This window comes from Bufo bufo, chromosome 2 (genome assembly GCF_905171765.1).
Source record: "Bufo bufo chromosome 2, aBufBuf1.1, whole genome shotgun sequence".
Classification (NCBI taxonomy): Eukaryota; Metazoa; Chordata; class Amphibia; order Anura; family Bufonidae; genus Bufo; species Bufo bufo.
In genome coordinates this window covers 795,796,590-795,812,414 of record NC_053390.1, presented here as the reverse complement: position 1 = coordinate 795,812,414, position 15,825 = coordinate 795,796,590, and the positions used below count along the sequence as shown (strand labels likewise).

Below are 15,825 nucleotides of genomic sequence, written 5' to 3'. Positions count from 1 at the left end.
CCAATTCAATATAATGACCCCCAGTTACCACCATACAGTATAATCCCCAGTGTGGGGGCCACTGGGGGTCATTATTCTGAATGGGGGCTGACTGGGGGTTATTATTCTAAATGGAGGGCCACTGTGGGATCATTATACTGTGTGTGGGGCCACTGGGGGTCATTATACTGTATAGGGGCCACTAGTGCCTCAAGGGGGCCCACTGGGATTTATCGCCCAAGGGCCCACACGAATCTGGAGCCGGCCCTGCCTCCAGCCACATAATCACAAGTTCTTTTCTGTCCGGTGAATGCCAAATTTTTGGGGCCCGTACTCCCGTGGCCTAAAATATAATATTTCTAGGCTCCAGCAGGGCACATTTTTGAGAGTTTCCCTTTAAGACGCATAAAAAATGGCCCCTGATTAAAATACATATTTTTGTGGGAATTTTTGCCAATGATCCCCCTCTGGTATGTCACTGTCCATGTTGTGGGACTATTTGTGCACTTCTAGTAAGTGTTTGGTGGCTGCAAATATGACCTGAAGGTTTTTCAGGTTCGCCTGCCATTAAAGTGAATGGGGCCCGCCGCAAATATTTGATCGCGAACGGTCCGAGTTGATGTTCGTCCATCACTAGTGAACGCCGCTAGCACGTGGTCACCATATATAAATAGCAACCTTGTTGCACACGGAGTATCTTTGATCTTTACAGCCGAAATGTTGCATCTGGAATAAAACTTCACAAGAAGGACGTGCCGTCTCCACACTTCATTCTTAGGATATACGGATTTCCAATTAATTAAAGGGAAGCTCACCACTTTCCTTGGAGACACGCACCCACTACTTATCCTAAACAGGAGTGCCGTCTGCCTTTTTCTTTTGAGCTGGGTGCTTGGCAGGTGGCGTGTCCACCACAGATCTCCATAATCATCTACATCCCCATTAGGAAGGTGCTGAGAACTCCCCTTCTGCAGGGGAACTTCTAAAAATGAGGCAGAGAATTGGCCCAAGGATGGTGGACAGGCCCTTTGGAGGGGCATAATCGGGCACCATGATGGGGGTCCTCTTTGATCTATGTATGCCATCACATGAAGCAGTAGTATCACATTACATTGGTCTTACCTGGAATCATTTTGATAGCCGTATTAACAGCTGCCCAGTCATGAACTTTGTCAAACTTCCAGTCAAGCAAAAAATTCCCATTATCCGTCACCACTGGGCCCTGTATGGAGAAAAAAAAAAAGAACCAGTCACATTAAGCAATGGAATAAAACCAGTTTATTTAATCAGATTATATAAAAGAAATCGGATAAGTTCCCCTAACATCAATTAGGAACCGATTAGTGGGAAGTCAATTACATTCGAGCTCTGTTTACTACACAGCCAAAAATGTCCTGCTACTTGCTACCACCACTAGGGGGTGCTTACTAGAACTGTATTGGAGCTGTATAACTTCATAAGGAGTGAGCTCCCCCTAGTGGTGACTGCAGGCAGCTAAAAATTCTATGGTAGTGTTAACCTATAAAGAGAGCCCAATAAAGTTGTACTGTGAAGTTAACTGGAACAGGATTTTGCGCCTAAAAAAAAATAAAAAAAGTTTTTCACATTACAAAAAGTTTGACTATTGTAGTAATGAAAATATTCTGAAATAGTAGATGGAGGAGCAGTCAGACTGCAAAGGCATTGCAGGGACAGACCATTGATTTCAATATCAATTGTGTAATGCTCTCTCTCTCCAGCGGGAGTGCTGCAGGAGAACTGAACACCTGCCGTCAGATTCTCAAGGCGATTACAGCAGATTGCTGTGCATTCCTGCAGCAGGACAACCTTTTAATAAAACAAATTGGACATCTCCTTAAAATATTTTGAGTCTGTAGTATTGTCATCTTCATCCGGAGCTGGATAGACAAGGTGTGCGAGTGGGTGGGGAAATGGGGGGTAGACAACTAAATTTCTATGGGAACAACTAAACAAACATGGGAATCTCTGGTGCATTTATCGATTGTAACTTACAGCTTTGCTGACGGCCATCCGCAGTTCGGCCACACCACCAAACCTTTGCTGGATAGTTTTGGTCACTGGAACGTAAGCCATCGGGAACACTTCTATAGGGATCCCCTTCTTCCACTGGTCTCCAAAGTTTTTGGAATCCTTCCTGGTTGGTTACAGAGAAGATACATAAATGATGGTAAATGCTGAAGGAAATCAATGAAGTCAATGAAATAGATTGAAATTCTGTCTATTATGGACACCCCTTTTTAATACTAAAGATGACGACCGGGTGTCCTGCAACGCCAACACAGTAGAAATAAAGCATTACACAGTCTGCAGTCAAATCAATAGGCTCTCATAACGAACAGATATGTTGGGTCCTCCAGATGTTCTCTGCTCTGGCTGAAGGTCTCGAATGGGAGACTCCTTTCTCCTTCCAAACCAAATTTGTAACAATATCCCCACCATCAAAGACCTCAAGAGGTTGTCATTAACCTTACAGTACCAGTGTGGAAAATCTGCCAGTTATATCGGAATATCTTTCCTGACCCTATAAACAGCTTAATCACTCTTACCATGCTACAATCTGAGAAACATGAGTAGTTACCAGTGAATCGGCCACATATCAAATATATGGGGGTCCGACACCCAGCACCACCACCGATCAGCTGTCCTCAGAAACATAAGGGCTCGTTCACACAGCACAATTGGCCTGCAGGCCGCCTGCCCTCCCACTGCTTTCAACAGGATGCGGTGCTGCAGTTCTAGGGTCAGAGTTCTGCAGTCGTGACCATGCCATGTTCCTCCTTGGAGAGGTGTGTGGACAGAGGCAAACTTAAGGCTAGCCTATGTGTCTGCTGGTAGTTTTTGCTCCAAACAGCTGATTGGTGGTGGAGTTGGACCCCCACCAATATAATATTGATGACCTATCCAGAGAATAGGTCATCGGTATCTAAAAAGTGAAAAACCCCTTTAAAAGAAGATGAGAAACCAAGGACATATAATGGAGGATTATTTTATTTTATGAGTGAATACCCTTATCCAGGTTTTTACAAGTGATCACCTATCCTGAGGATCAGCCATCAATGTCCGATTGGTGAGGTCCGAACCCCTGCCCTGAAGTGAATGGGAGCAGCTCTACAGTGACTAGCTACATCCGGAAGCTACTCAGTAGAGAGGTGGGGTGTTGGACCTCTATCAATCAGATACTGATGGTTAATCCTGAGGAATAGTAAAAGAGTGGACAACCCCTTTAAAGTTTAGGCAAGTTCAGTGAATCCAGAATGCTGCTGCCTTCACCAGCTCTCATGTATCACACCAGCTTCTTTCCTGTGCCGCTTTAATCTGACACGACCTGTGCAATCTCTTCTCCCTTGCATGGACACAGATATGGATGCTGCCCGTGTGCGAGAGCTCTCATCCCCTCTCTCAGATTCTGCCGGGCGCCCACTCCCTTCTCTCTGCACCGATGCTAACCAGTGGTCTCTCCTCTTGGGTGCTTTCTTCCCTCTTCAACGCTCTACTCTGCTTTGAACAATGTTTCCCCTTTTCTTTTGGTATCTCAAATACCAAAATACAGAGGTAAAAAGCAGAGGAGGTCATCTCCAGGCCAACAGCAGCTGAGAGAAGTGTGCAATCAGATCTATGTTAGAAGCAGCAGCAGCACAACCAGCTATGTGCAGGAGATGCACAAACTGTACAGCAAAATATGGCAGTACATTTCTAATGATGGATAATACAAATGTGATAGCACTCTACATCCAGCATTCTGCCCTGCCTCCATGCTGGATGAGGCATTGGTGTACATTTTGGCCAAAACGTAATAAGCCACTCACCACGTCAAGGTCGCCTCTATTGAGTGGTCCTTAACACTAGTTCCTACCTGTTTATGGGCCATGTCATGGCCCATAAACAGGTAGGAACTAGTGTTAGGGACCACTCAATGGAGGCGACCTTGACGTGGTGAGTGGCTTATTACGTTTTGGCCAAAATGTACACCAATGCCTCATCCAGCATGGAGGCAGGGCAGAATGCTGGATGTAGAGTGCTATCACATTTGTATTTTCCGTTTGTATATGTATTTCGCCATAGTGATGTGCACCTACATACGGGTTGTGCTGACGCAATCCCCCACATTTCTAATGATGACCATTTAGAGAGTTGCTCCATTTTGCAGAAAGGAAGCAAATATACAATAAAGCAAATTCAGTGCAAACCAATTAAGTTAATCGTCACCTTTATGATCATTTTTTAAGGCGGCCCAGGCCCTTTTTTATCTAATACAGCAAACAAAACTCTCTGAATATACACAGATTTAAAAGAGATTTCATCTGCCTACATCCACCACTAGAGGGAGCTTACTGCACACTATATTATCCGATCAATGTACAACATCGTGTAGCACTCCCTCTGGTGGCCTCTATAAACACCTGCCTCTTGCAGTCCATAACTCCATTTTCTTACCTGTAGTCAGCAATTACAATAAAGGATTTGGCACAACCGGCTACTATCTTCTCTTGGGCCAAACATCCCCTGAAACAAAGGAAAAATAGCTTAGACCTAAAATTGTAAAGTGTTTTGGGACACAAAGAGAGAAACTACATGGGATTGAGCGGGAAACTCGGCACTTAAACAGTTTTTTTTATAAACTGCCCCCTTCTAAAAATATTTGCACTTGCCCCCATTGATTAACACATCCTACTGAAGATAATGACTGACCTGATGCAAATACCCCAGGGTCTCCAGCACCTATGGACCTCATAGGGTGGGGGATGTGGGCAACAGATTTTAGGTATTCTAATATTCTTAAACATACATTTCTTTTAGAAATCACCACCTTAGTCTCCATTCACACACACTTCTAGAATATTGTAATAAAACGTTACTAAGTTAAGTTGCCTCTGGTACAAATTAAAAATCCACTTTACCCTCCGCCTTTGATTAGGTCGAGTTCAGAATCCACTTCATCGGCACCATCAATAGCAACATCAAGCTGCATAGAAGACATAATCATTAATATTACAGGTCTGTACACTTCACTGGAAACAGATCAAAATTCCCTTTCTTCTTACTAAACAGCCGGGGAATGAAACGGTAAAATTCTGGCTGCCTGCAGCGGCCACTAGAGGGAGCTCACTGCATACAGATGTATACATCTCCCACTGAAGATCTCCACTATTAAGGACAGTCCAGGAGCAGTTATGAATGGAAGCCTTGGACCTCATGTACATTGCAGAGAGGCCATATGGCAGCACATGTAGTCTGGCAGGGCTCTGCAATATGGAGAGACAGAGGCTTGGAGAGGATATGGTGCCTTACAGAGGTAATGTATACTATACATGAACACGATGCCTCACATGGATTTCCATGGAAAAATTGCTCAAGGGAGTCGTACCCAGTCCTCTACAGATGGGTTTCTGGTTTGGCAGTGTTTATTTGCATGCATTAGTGTTATTACATCTACACAAACCATTATTTTTTTGGACTAACGCTAGCGTTTCAAATTACAGATTGCATTTAACAAATGCCCACTAGATGGCAGTGTTGGCTCTGACAAATCGTGAATGAGAAGATACTTGAATTAATCAGACATTTAAGAATGGAGATAAATCTTTTATTAAATGATTTTATTGCACTGGGGGGGGGGGGGGGGGGTTCTCTCAATCTATGCCTCCCAAAAATAACTAAAAAGTGCAAAACATGAACCTAGCCTAAAATCTACTAAACTCAATCTGTTGTATTACTAAATTGGTCTCAGTTAAAATTACCTGAAATTATAGATTATCTCATAGTTTTAGAGACAAGTTCCAGGAATTAAAACCATTATAGCATCATAATAAAGACGCAGGGGGCAGCATTTGTGTTAGGGGTCTATTGTGATCTTACCTCAGGGTGTCTCTCCAGGTCAGTAAGGGTTAATCCATTCTGAAGGATCAGCTGCCTTGCCTGTGAAATCAATTAAAAAGACGCATGACCGCTTTCTAGAGGACACATGACTGCTCAGGATCTAAGCAATAAATGGGGGGGGGGGGCAGAAAAGTTCTACATGGGGGAAGATATAAGCAAAAGAGAGATAGTAGAATATCAGTCACATGGCAGGAGGACAGCCACAGCACACCGTGTGTATGGGAATTAGTCAGGGGTGAGGGCTGGGGAACATTCTGTGCAGCATAAAGGAGTTTTCAGGATCAAAAAGGAAAAAATGTATAAATAAAAAGCAGTGTCTGGTATTGCAGCTTACAGTCATTCATGTACAAGCCACAATGCCAGTCAACCCGTGAACAGAGAGAGATGGTGCCGCTTTTGGGGAGGAAAAAAAAAAAAAAAAAAAACAACAGATCCTTTTCTTCTGATTATGGATAACCCCTTTAAGGTTAATTATGAAGATATCACAGTGCCCATGAATTATCCTTATTAAGCTGCTTTCAGACGAGCGAGTTGCACACTCCGGACTCGGAGGAGCGCGAGTATAAGACAGCTCCCGTCCTGACCTCCCAGCACTGCCAGGGTCACATAGCATTATATTGATTTATGATGCTATGTAACCCCTAAAGGTCTGGGATGTATTGGATAACTCTGACATAATGCTGTCAGTGTTATCCTATACATTCCAGAACTGTAAGGGTTACATAGCATCATAAATCAATATAATGCTACAGTGCTGCCCATAATTATTCATACCCCGGGCAAATTTTGACTTAAAATGTACTTTTATTCAACCAGCAAGTAATTTTTTGACGGGAAATTACATAGGTGTCTCCCAAAAGATAAGACGAGGTACAAGAGGCATTATTGTGGAAAAAAAAAACATTTCACAGCTTTTATTTACATTTGAGCAAAAAATACAAGATGTTCCGCTGCTTCCGCACTGTGGAAAATCTCAGAGGACGTGGTCGGAAGCCAAAAGTGACACCTGTGCTGGCCAGGAGGATAGAGAGGAGAAAAAGAATCCAAGGATCACCACCAAGACCATCCTGGTGAATCTGGGCTCTGCTGGTGGCAATGTCTCAAGGCAGACAATCCAACGGACACTGCACATTGCAGACCATGGAGGACGCCGCTTCTCCAGATAAGGCGCACAAAAGCTCGCTTGGCCTTTGCAAAAGCTCATCTGGACAGAGAAGACAAAGAAGAAGACTTCTGGTCTTCTGTGTTACGGTCAGATGAAACAAAAATTAAATTATTTGGTCACAATGAGGTTTCCTTCATTTGGTGTAAAAAAGGAGAAGCCTTCAACCCAAAGAACACCATCCCCACTGTCAAACATGGTGGTGGGAATCTAATGCTTTGGGGGTGTTTTTCAGCCAATGGACCAGGGAACCTAATCACAGTAAACGGCACCATGAAAAAAGAGCAATACATGAGGATTCTGCACGACAACATCAGGCAGTCTGCAGAGAAACTTGGCCTTGGGCACCAGTGGACCTTTCAGCATGACAATGACCCAAAACACACAGCAAAAGTGGTGAAGAAATGGTTAGCAGACAACAACATTAACGTTTTGGAGTGGCCCAGCCAGAGTCCAGACTTGAATCCAATTGAGAATCTGTGGAGGGAGCTAAAGATCAGGGTGATGGCAAGAAGACCCTCCAACCTGAAAGATTTGGAGCTCATTGCTAAAGATGAATGGGCAAAAGTACCTGCGGAGACCTGCAAAAAGCTGGTCTGCAATTATAGGAAGCGTCTGATTGCTGTAATAGCCAATAAAGGCTTTTCTATTGAGATGGGTATGAATAATTTTGGACTGGACACTTTGCTCAAATGTAAATAAAAGCGGAGAAATGTTTTTTTCCCACAATAATGCCTCTTGTACATCGTCTTATTATCTTTTGGGAGACACCTATGTCATTTCTCGTCAAAAAATTACTTGCTGGTTGAATAAAAGTAACTTTAAGTCAAAATTTGCCAGGGGTATGAATAATTATGGTTAGCACTGCATGTGACCCCTGCAGTGCTGGAAGTTCAGGACAGGAGTTGTCTTATACTCACGCTCCTCCGAGTCTGCAGTGTACAACTCGCTCATCTGAAAGGGCCTTAGATGTAGTCAAACTTTCCCCACTCCGTTATTCATGCCCCAGACTCCTTTTGTCTTGGAACTGGATGTAGGTGTCCGACAGTGATCATTACCAGCCTTGGGAAACTTATTTTTAAGACGCCACTGCACTTATTCCTGGGTCAGACAGGCCACTCTGCATCTCATCTGACACTTCAGTTTCCCCCATGAATACAGTGGAAAATAAATGTAATAAATGTACTTTTTCCCCAGATAACTCTCTACAACTCCTCCCTCACTCTTTAAAGGGTGTCTGTGCTGTTTTGGTAATGACCACACCTCTGGCAGGTGTTGTTGGTTTGGTCATTTAACTTCCCCTATTTATTACTGCTTACCCCTTGTAGGCGGGCAGTTTATAGCTTCAGTTTCTGGACTCTGGGCTAGCTGGTTGTTGGTTCTCGGTTGAGCTCCTGGCGCTGCCTTTGCTCCACGTGAATTTAAGCGTCACCTTTCCTATTTGTATTTTGTTTGTTGTATTCCCCTGTCTATTGTATCCAGGCCTGAGGGAGAATCCTGTTCATCCCTCTGGTGGAGGAATAGGTTGTCTCAGGTCCTGTCACTATACCAGGGCCCTACAGGGTGTGTTAGGGCTCTAGGTTCCTGTGTATGAACTTTCCTACCATCAAGGTCAGTTCATATACCGATAGTGAGTCAGGACTTGGATTAGGGTTGTTCTAGGAGGTGACCTCCTCCTTTACCCTAGTTTCCAGGCCTCGTTCCTTTACCCTTCCCTCCTGTGCTTGGTGTGGAGTTTTCCACCCACACCGCATCCGTGACAGAATCACAGGATGCCATTCTGCATTGTACTTGCGAAATGGAAGAAGGATGTGCTGTGGCTCTGTCTGCCAAGAGTCTGCAGACATAAGCCGCTGATATACTGTGAAAGGGACAGTATAAGATGACAGGGGGAGAATAGGAGATATATTTGGGAGTTTTGAGTATATCAGTTTGATCAGGGAAAGAGATAGTGAGGGAGTGAGTCTGGTCACCATCAAATGTATTTGCTGGCAAGCTAGTATCAGCTCAGCTTATGGCAACTTACAGACTCCTGCAAAAACAGCCATTTCATTTAAGTTTCATAGGCTTAAAGGGGTTGTCTCACTTCAGCAAATGGCTTTTATTATTAACCAGTTTCTATTTACAGTTTGCAACTGGGCATCACAGTGTGTTATAACCACACTCTTCCCATAGCCTCCCTCTCAAACAGTAAGAACACCATCATCCTTTGCACATTATTGTGTACAGATGGCCAGGCAGGGTCATAGCTATAGGAGGTGCAGAGCCAGTGGTCACATAAGGGGTCATATGTCTAAAGGGGGCCAAAGGCCTCTCTGCCGCAAAAGGATTATAAATGCCGCCTTGAAGATGGAGGCCCAGTTACAGATTTTGCATTGGAATTTGGAAGCTTCAAATTACACCTCTACAAAAGGTGACATCAGAGAACAGGCAGAGGGAGAAGGTCTCATAGGGCACCAAAGCAAAAAACTTTGAATAGGTCAGGGGGGCCCATAACGTTTTCCAATACGTGTGCGTCAAACACTCCAGACAATGTGGAATGCAAAGCACAAATCCCCAGATTTCAGACAAATCTTCATTTTTTTAAGTGGAAAAAAAGGTTAATGAAAAAAGTTGCCTTTTACCCTTTTTAGGTTAGAAAAAGTGGAGCAGTTGCTTCATAATTAAGGTGCTTGTACGGACCACCATTTCTCAATGAATTTACATTTGACCACTGGCAGAAATACACAGATCTGTATGGCTGGGGGAGGGGGGGGGGGGGTTGATCAATGCCTGCTCCTTACCCTTACACAGTAGATAATAAAACTGTGCCTTCAGCAACCACTAGGGGGAGCTCAGTAGAAATAGGAATTTCTACAGCAACCATTGCTATCAGTGGAAGCTGACAAAACCTTTGCCTTGAGCTCCCCCCTAGTGGTGGCTGAAATTCCTGCATTTTCTATGTCAGGAAAAAAGAATTGTTGGGCACCGTTCTCCTTTCTCTTACGACTCTAGTGCCAAAGGAAATCAATACAGCTGGCAGCCTGGGACATGGGCAAGCATTTTTTTTTTTCCTTTTTTGCAACTCTTTAGGTATTTAGGTATTACAATATCTTTTTAGGTTCTACCCTGGTCTGCAGACCCCCAATTCTACATGGAGAAGGGTCACCTCACGTGGAGATGAAGGTGTCATGCTGAATTAGATGTTAGGAATGGATGCCTTGGTGCAAATGGTGTCGTGTAGGAGAAAGAAATCCAAAAAGTGCTTACCTGGAAGGAGGTGGGGACGCAGAACACATGGAGGTTCTCTTTTTTCACTCGCTCCGCTAAAAATGAACAAAAAATTAATAAAATTTTAAAAAAGTGTTTTAGGGAGATGTTTCTATGAAGTGACATGCTAGATCTAGTCCTCTTCTAACCCGTACTCCAATCAGGTCTGCAGGCTGTGAAGGCATGCTAGGGGGTGCAGGTTCCCAGCAGCTGGGGAGAAGTAGTGCTGCCCAAGGTCTCATTCAGGTGGGCACATTGTATTCGTGTTTAAACAGGCTACCCAGTCTTAGAAAAACATTGCTATTTTCTTCCAAAAACAGCACCACACCTCTCCGTGGGTTGTGTCCGGTATTGCAGCTTGGCTCCACCGGAATGAACGTGGATGAGCTGCAGTACCAGACATAACCTGGAGACAGATGTGGTGCTGTTTCTGGAAGAACGCATACAAGTTTATCTAATCATGTACAACCCATTTGACTGTCCAAATGTTTTATGGACATTCCTGGGTGGATCAAGGGTTAAAAGGTGGTGTTCACCCCGGGGACCTTTTCTACAGACCTCCCAGCAAGGTCAGACCAGTGGTGGAAATCACTTATCTGAAGCGCGCTGCTGGGTTCCAGGTCCATTATTCCCCCCCTCCATATGAACATCCATTTTGACACAGGTAATGTGGCCGATGCAGCCAATGACTGCCCGCAGTGGTTAAGTGCATCATGTTACTGGGTCACCAGATGCACAGATGACATGCCACCACTGCAGCTAGTCATTAGCAGCAGCAGCCACGTGACGAGCATCAAACCAGATGCCGGTGCATGAGGGGAAGCGATGGAGCTGAAACCTGGCAGCACGCATCAGGCAAGTATGGTTCCCACTGCAGGTCCAGCCATGCTGGGTAGCCCCATGAAAATTATTCTTTATTTTTCAACCAGATCCTGGATCCGAATTTTATAATTGCATGTAATTAAAAATGTTGTGTATCCACCGAGTTATTCAATAAAATGTAATTACTAAATGCCACCAGCTGTTTTTTCCCCCCCTTATTTTTCTGTCCACCTCTGTAAAATCCCTGAGGTGGTCGCACATGCTCAGTTCCAACTGACAGCAGTCAAATCTACAGTTAGAAGCTGTGACTGTTACAGGAAGGAGAGCTGCAGCAGAAAGGACAGACCCCCAGAGCGGTTATAGGGAGAGAACCGCAGCAGGAAGAACATGCCCCCCCCCCCCCCAGAGCTGTGATAGGGAGATAGCGGAAGCAGAAAGGACCTGCTCCCAGAGCTATGATAGGGAGAGAGCTGAAGCAGAAAGGACACCCTTCTGAGCTGCCATCTTGAAATTAACATAGCATAGCAATTGGAGCAACGCCCCACAAATAGGAGTACAAATGTTGAGTTGTCTGATAGATATAACACAGATAAGCTGCTAGAATAAGGACCTTAACTGCAGTCAAACGCACCTAACCGGTTCACTGCGTGGACAATGGTTGAGCCACTCCCAATGCCGAGCACCTGATTATTCTGCAAAGAAAAAGAATACAGATTATAATTAATGTTGAGTGAATCGAAGTATCTGAAGTGGACTTCCATCAGAATTTCAGGATTTTTTTTTTTTATTAATCACGAAGCAGAATTTCCCCTTCCCGAATTTGCTTCGTAGTAACAAAATCAATTTTTCCTAAAATAGTGGCTGAAAATAATAAAATTATACTCCCCTCCTCCACTCTGCATGCAAATGGATCAGGTTTTGTTTCTTTTTTTTAACCCCTGAAAGGCTTCTAAAGGGGTTAAATGACGGGGGGCCGCGATCGCCCTCCCCATCATTGCATCTGCTCCACACAATGGAAAGCGATTCATGATGAAGTAATTCGTAACAAATCGAATTTCTTGTCGAGGTTCGGTGAAGCTGCCGAATTGAATTTCTCATCCTTCGTTCATCTTTAATTATTTAATTTATCAAACTAAACTAAATTATCAAAATTTAATTTATCAAACTGGTGTTCATCTTTAATTATAATCCACCCAATTAAGAGCAGAGGAACCATTGTGATCTCTGCATTCCCATGAGAGGTCTAAAGGCCCCTTTACGCGGGATGACAAATCGGGGCAAATAGGGTTTGTGCCCATCAATGCCGTGTGTAAAGCTGCTGTCGATCACACAATCTGAATAGGAACGAGCAATGGCAGAAGCACATATGCTGCATATAAATACAGTTCCTGCCTTCCTTCAACTGCCACCAGGGGGAGCATATTGTTTATATACTGAACTAAATAATCAAGCAGTATGCAGTAAGGTTCTGAGCTCCCTCTAGTGGCATCTTCAGGCACTGTCAGCCCACGTACAGGGGTTTTAAAGAGGCTCCGTCAGCATGATCGACCCTATTAAACCAGAACGTTTTTTCTATGCTTAGAAACTAATACACATCACTGATTTCATATATAAAGCGGAAATGTGTATATTAGCTTTCTAAGTGTGGTAAGGCTACAGTAAAGCTGTTTTCACATCAGCGCTTTACATTGCTGTTCTTCTGCTCTGTTATAGGAGCAAAAGAATGAAAACAACCGAAATGCGAGATTCGGCACTTAACTGAAGTAAACGGACGGACTCCATTAACTATAATAGGATTCGTTATAACTGATGCACAGGATCAGTTTTTGTTTTTCTCAGTTTTTCTGACGGATCAGAAGAAAGGAAAATTAAATGGGAGATGTGTACTCTCCCTAAGGGCCCAATTACACCTACAGATGATGCAGGTGATTGTCAGGAGGGAAACGTTCCTTTCCGGCATTTCTCTGCTCGCTAGCGGAGGAGAGCGCTGCTGTTACATGCAGCAATCTCCTCCTCAGTATGGAGAGGAGTGATCGCTATGCCATCATTCTTCTCCATACTGAATCGTTGTTTGTCGGCAGCAGATCGTGATCACACGGCACGGATTTTTAAAGGGGTTCTGCAGGTTTTTTTTTAACTGATGATCTATCCTCTGGATAGATCATCAGCATCTGATTGGCGGGGGTCCAACACTCGGGACCCATGCTGATCAGCTGTTTGAGAAGACAGCGGCGCTGGAAGTAGCGCCGCAGCCTTCTCGCTGTTTACCGCAGGCCCAGTGACGTCACGACTAGTATCCATGGCCTGGGCGGGGCTAAGTTCTGTTCACTTAAATGGAGCTTAGCCACACCCAGGCCATTGATACTAGTCGTGACGTCACTGCGAGAAGGCCGTGGTGCTACTGCCAGCGCCGCTGCCTTCTCAAACAGCTGATCGGTGGGGGTCCCGGGTGTCGGACCCCCGCCGATCAGATGCTGATGATCTATCCAGAGTATAGATCAGTTTAAAAAAACTGCAGAACCCCTTTAAACATGTTGAAAGACTCCAATTGCCTAATGAACGAGCTCGTTCTTTCGGTAATCTGTGGCAGTATTACACTGCCAAATCATCGCCAACTAGCATTAATACGTTAGCGATGATCTGTAGACGTTCGGACACCGCTTTGCCCTCAGCATCTTGAATCCTGTCAATCAATGGGAAGGGAGTGTATGTAGAGCACAGGGGTTATTGCAAAGCAGTGCTCCAAGGATTCAGGCCAGCCCTCTGGTGCTCCAACTTGGCCATTTGCATATGAACCAGAACAGATCTCTGCATCGGTTTAGCATACAGACAAAAGAAAGGTATAATTTTAACCAGCATCATGAGCCCTACCAGGCTGTATGTCTAGTTTAATAGGGTTGATCACGCTGACAAAGCCTTTTTAGATCTTCCATCTTGCCACAGAACCCTGATACCGGATACTCTGTGGTAGACCCAAAATTGGGTTAAGTGTCAGAGAACAGTGCTATTCTTAAAAACAAATAAAATTGCGAGAGATAAGTAAAAGCAGGACAATATCAGCTTGTGTTTGGCTGCCATGGGCGGCACCATTGTCAGGGTGGTAATTCTTATACATACAGAATATGTGACGATTGCCAACCTGCAGCCTTTGTGTTATGTGCCAACACTGCCAGGTCACCGGTGCGTTACATAACCGCGCTCACTCCCTTGGTACACGTCACATGAAATCAGTTCAATGAAGGTCCACCATTCAACACCTTCACTTCAGGTCTCACATTCTGTGCAGATTCATTTCCCATTATTAGCTTTTAGTGACCGAGAGTCAGTGTCCCTGGTACAAAGCTACAAATCCACTGCAGCGTTAAAGGGGTTGTACCACCACACAATTTACATTTCTTCTCGCAGAAAACGTCTTATTTTAGCCATTAAATACCTGCTATGGCGACAGAATAGAGGACTGACCGCGCATGCTCTGCCATCGGATAGCAGCTGTGGTAACACCGGGGGAAGGGGGGTGGCCATCCGCTGGGTCAAAAGGTGAATATTTTTGTAACCAATTTTAATAGTTATTTATTGCTAAAAATGCTGAACATACTATTTTCTGCAAAATGAAATAAGTTCTATGGTGACATCTTTAATTGGTTAAATCCTGTCTGTCTGAAACCGCCACTAGAGGGAGCTTACTGCATACTGTTAGATTATTCAGTATACAAGCAGTAGGCTCCCCCTGGTGGTGACTGAAGAAAGGCAGGACTGTATCAATGGAAGGGAACCTGTCGGGTTTGAGCTGCAGGCAGCATGTTATAGAGCAGGAGGAGCTGAGCAGATGTAGTTTTATGGGGAAAAATTCAGTAAAACTTGTATTTCATACAATTAAATTCCTGCTCAGTCTGGGCTTGAAGTCCAGGAGGCGGTCCTACCAGTGATTGACAGCCTTCCCTCTATGACTGTGTATACAGAGATAGCGGTCAATCACTGATAGGACCGCCTCCTGGACTCCAAAGCCCAGATTGAGCAAGAATCAATAAAATACAACTTAGGCCTAGTTCACACGAACGTTTTTTTTGCGGGTGTACGGGCCGTTTTTTTGTGGTCCGTACACGGAACCATTAATTTCAATGGTTCCGCAAAAAAAACGGAATGAGTTCCGTATGCATTCCGTTTCCGTATTTCCGTTTTTCCGTTGAAAGATAGAACATGTCCTATATTTGGCCGCAAATCACGTTCCGTGGCTCCGTTAAAGTCAATGGGTCCACAAAAAAAACTGAACACATACGGAAATGCATCCGTATGTCTTCCGTATCCGTTCCGTTTTTGCTGAACCATCTATTGAAAATGTTATGCCCAGCCCAATTTTTTCTATGTAATTACTGTATATGCCATACGGAAAAATGGAACGGAAAAACGGAACAGAAACGGAAACACAACGGAACAACGGATCCGTGAAAAACAGACCGCAAAAAACTATAAAAGCCATACGATCGTGTGAACTAGGCCTTACACATAATCTTTTCCCATAAATCTCTATAATCAATCTGCTCAGCTCCTCCTGCTCTATAACCTGCTGCCTGTAGATTGCACTGCATTCCCTGGCGACAGGTTCCCTTTAAAGGGGTTTTCTCAGTCCCATCCTGAGAATAGGCCATCATTAGTAATGGAGTGGACTGCCCCTTTAAAGAGGTCCTGTCCCCTCTCCTGACATGCCTGTTTTAGTA

At 44.3% G+C, this 15,825-nt stretch overlaps 1 protein-coding gene across 1 annotated transcript in view; it reads right to left on the bottom strand.

Annotated features, from left to right (window-relative positions):
• RPIA (ribose 5-phosphate isomerase A) overlaps positions 1–15,825 on the bottom strand; it is a 45,059-nt gene that overhangs the window by 16,793 nt on the left and 12,441 nt on the right. Inside the window, exons 3-9 of the mRNA XM_040419282.1 lie at positions 11,742–11,802; positions 10,289–10,344; positions 5,857–5,916; positions 4,899–4,963; positions 4,435–4,503; positions 1,993–2,134; positions 1,102–1,201 (exon numbers count right to left, since the gene is read on the bottom strand). Coding sequence (XP_040275216.1) covers positions 1,102–1,201; positions 1,993–2,134; positions 4,435–4,503; positions 4,899–4,963; positions 5,857–5,916; positions 10,289–10,344; positions 11,742–11,802 — 553 coding nt within the window. The remainder of the gene's footprint in view (positions 1–1,101; positions 1,202–1,992; positions 2,135–4,434; positions 4,504–4,898; positions 4,964–5,856; positions 5,917–10,288; positions 10,345–11,741; positions 11,803–15,825) is intronic.